The 2,323-nt window shown below is 37.3% G+C and overlaps 1 protein-coding gene across 1 annotated transcript; it reads right to left on the bottom strand.

Annotated features, from left to right (window-relative positions):
• Positions 1 to 548: 548 nt before the first annotated feature.
• Positions 549 to 2,036, bottom strand: YWHAH (tyrosine 3-monooxygenase/tryptophan 5-monooxygenase activation protein eta; the record flags this gene model as incomplete). The annotated part of the gene is made up of 1 exon (XM_025199292.1): positions 549 to 2,036. A coding segment is annotated over one exon (678 nt), but the record flags the coding sequence as incomplete, so codon positions are not given.
• Positions 2,037 to 2,323: the final 287 nt, after the last annotated feature.

Below are 2,323 nucleotides of genomic sequence, written 5' to 3'. Positions count from 1 at the left end.
AGACTTAAAGGGTATCCTAAATGTTAGTAGAGAATTAGGCAAGTAATCACTGCATAGTAACAAATAACAAAAAATGAATTTGGAGACTAAAGTTAGTCAAGATAACGGAAGTCCAAAGGGCATCTCTTAAAGAGAACATTAGCATTATCTTTCACTTGTCTTTCACTTGTCTGTACAAATTAAATTAAAGGGAATTAAAGTCAGAATTTGTGAACTGTGCATGAATAACTTGGCTGTAAGCTCTCAGGAAAGAGATCTAGAAGTCTTTATTGATAGAATCAACTAACAAATATCAACAAGCAATGCTCTTTAGAACTTCATAACCACTAATAGCACTGAATTACAGTTGCATTTTGCAGCAGCTTTACTGAATATACAATTGGCTGCCTCCCTCACATATAGGTGACCGCCATAAAGTACATAAGACTGGATCTGTACATTATCTTTAGTGTATCAGGACAATTTTAAACCTTTGATGTGTTTAAATCAGACATGTTATGCAACACTAAGTCTCCGGTTCTTTTTAAAAGAAGACAAGATAGCTTATGTAGAGATAATATCCCCAAAGCAGCATTTTATTTTATTCATTTAGTTCCAAAACATTTAATTTAGAATGTCTGGCATCTCATAGTCATCCATCTTAACATGGGCTAACATTGATATGGCGCTCTCAAAATACAAAGAAGACAACTAAACAGCCAAGGAGTTTACAAATAAAAATCATGATTCTTTAAAACAACTGCAAAAAAAAGTTACAGGTATCAAAATTTTAAGTAGATGCATTGCATTAAAAGAAAGTCTGTGCACATAAATTAGAGGCAAAAAACAAGTTGCTACTGAAACCTCACATTTTAAACAGTTTATTGTAAACTGATGAATAGTATTGAGTTGTCACTTCACATCAGCTTAACTGTTTTCATTGGCTGAAGGTATTTAGGGGGTGGATAACTTACTGTGCATGCACAAGATGAACTGCTTAACAAAACACTATCAGCTTGTATTAAATGGAAAATTTAAGGTTAGATTTCTGATTTACTCTCTTCTCTATCACTTTCCATAATTCTTGCCCATATTTTATAATCAACAGGCAAACTAAAATGCCTCATTTAATCTGCACCTTTCTGCACTATTTAAAGTGCAACTATGATAAATGGGGCTGATAAAAGTCAAATCAATCCAGCAATGCCCATGAAGACTGGTCTGAAACTGCTTCCTCATAAAGTGGACAGCAGATCTCAGCAGCTGTGCTGACAATACAGATATGCTTAGCACTAGATATTTAGTGTGACTGTGGCATGGAAATATTGGTGATGATGGGGATGCTCAAGTAGATGACAGAGAGCAGGGATGAAAGCTCTTTAGTTGTTGCCCTCTCCTGCTTCTTCATCTTGCTGGTCACTTGTCCACAGAGTGAGGTTGTCTCGAAGTAACTGCATGATAAGAGTGGAGTCCTTATAGGAATCCTCGTTTAGTGTGTCCAGCTCTGCTATGGCATCATCAAAGGCTTGTTTGGCTAAAAGGCAGGCCTGCTCAGGGGCATTCTGGATTTCGTAGTAGAACACTGAGAAGTTGAGTGCTAACCCGAGCCTAATTGGGTGAGTGGGCTGCATATGCTCCTTGCTGATTTCAAAAGCCTCTTTATAGGCAGCCTCTGAAGCCTCCACAACACTGTTCTTCTTCTCACCAGCAGCCACTTCTGCCAAGTAGCGGTAGTAATCTCCTTTCATTTTCAGATAAAAGACCTTGCTCTCATACTGAAAGTCATTGCAGTTCTTAATTAAGTACTTATCTAAGAGGGCCAAAACATCATTACAGACGGTCTCCAGCTCCTTTTCAATCTTCTCCCGGTATGCTTTAACCTTTTCTAGCTTCTTTTCATTTCCATCTGCCATTGTTTTCTGCTCTATGCTACTGATGACACGCCAGGAAGATCGTCTAGCACCAACCACATTCTTGTAGGCCACAGATAACAGGTTTCTGTCTTCATTTGAGAGGGGCTCATTCAACTCAGTCACCTGCAAACATACACAAAAAGATTAACTTAACTTGGCTTTGAAAAACAGGGAAATACAATCCTCATTCAGTATTTCCATCATACGAAATTAAATTGTAAGAGAAAAAAAATCCTTCTAGATAGGAACTGATTTGTGGTATCAGAACAGAAGTCCCCGAATGCACGACCAATTTAAGAACGTGAGAAATCTGCATTTTATTTCATGTGGTATCATAGCAACACTATGGTAATTGTGAACATTTATATTATACATTTAAGTATTTCACAGAACTTTTACTAAGCATAACCACTGAGCAGCATTCACTAAAC

Source organism: Alligator sinensis, unplaced genomic scaffold (genome assembly GCF_000455745.1).
Source record: "Alligator sinensis unplaced genomic scaffold, ASM45574v1 scaffold505_1, whole genome shotgun sequence".
NCBI classification, from domain to species: domain Eukaryota; kingdom Metazoa; phylum Chordata; order Crocodylia; family Alligatoridae; genus Alligator; species Alligator sinensis.
The sequence above is the reverse complement of the archived record's forward strand: the minus strand, read 5'-3'. Positions and strand labels throughout refer to the sequence as shown.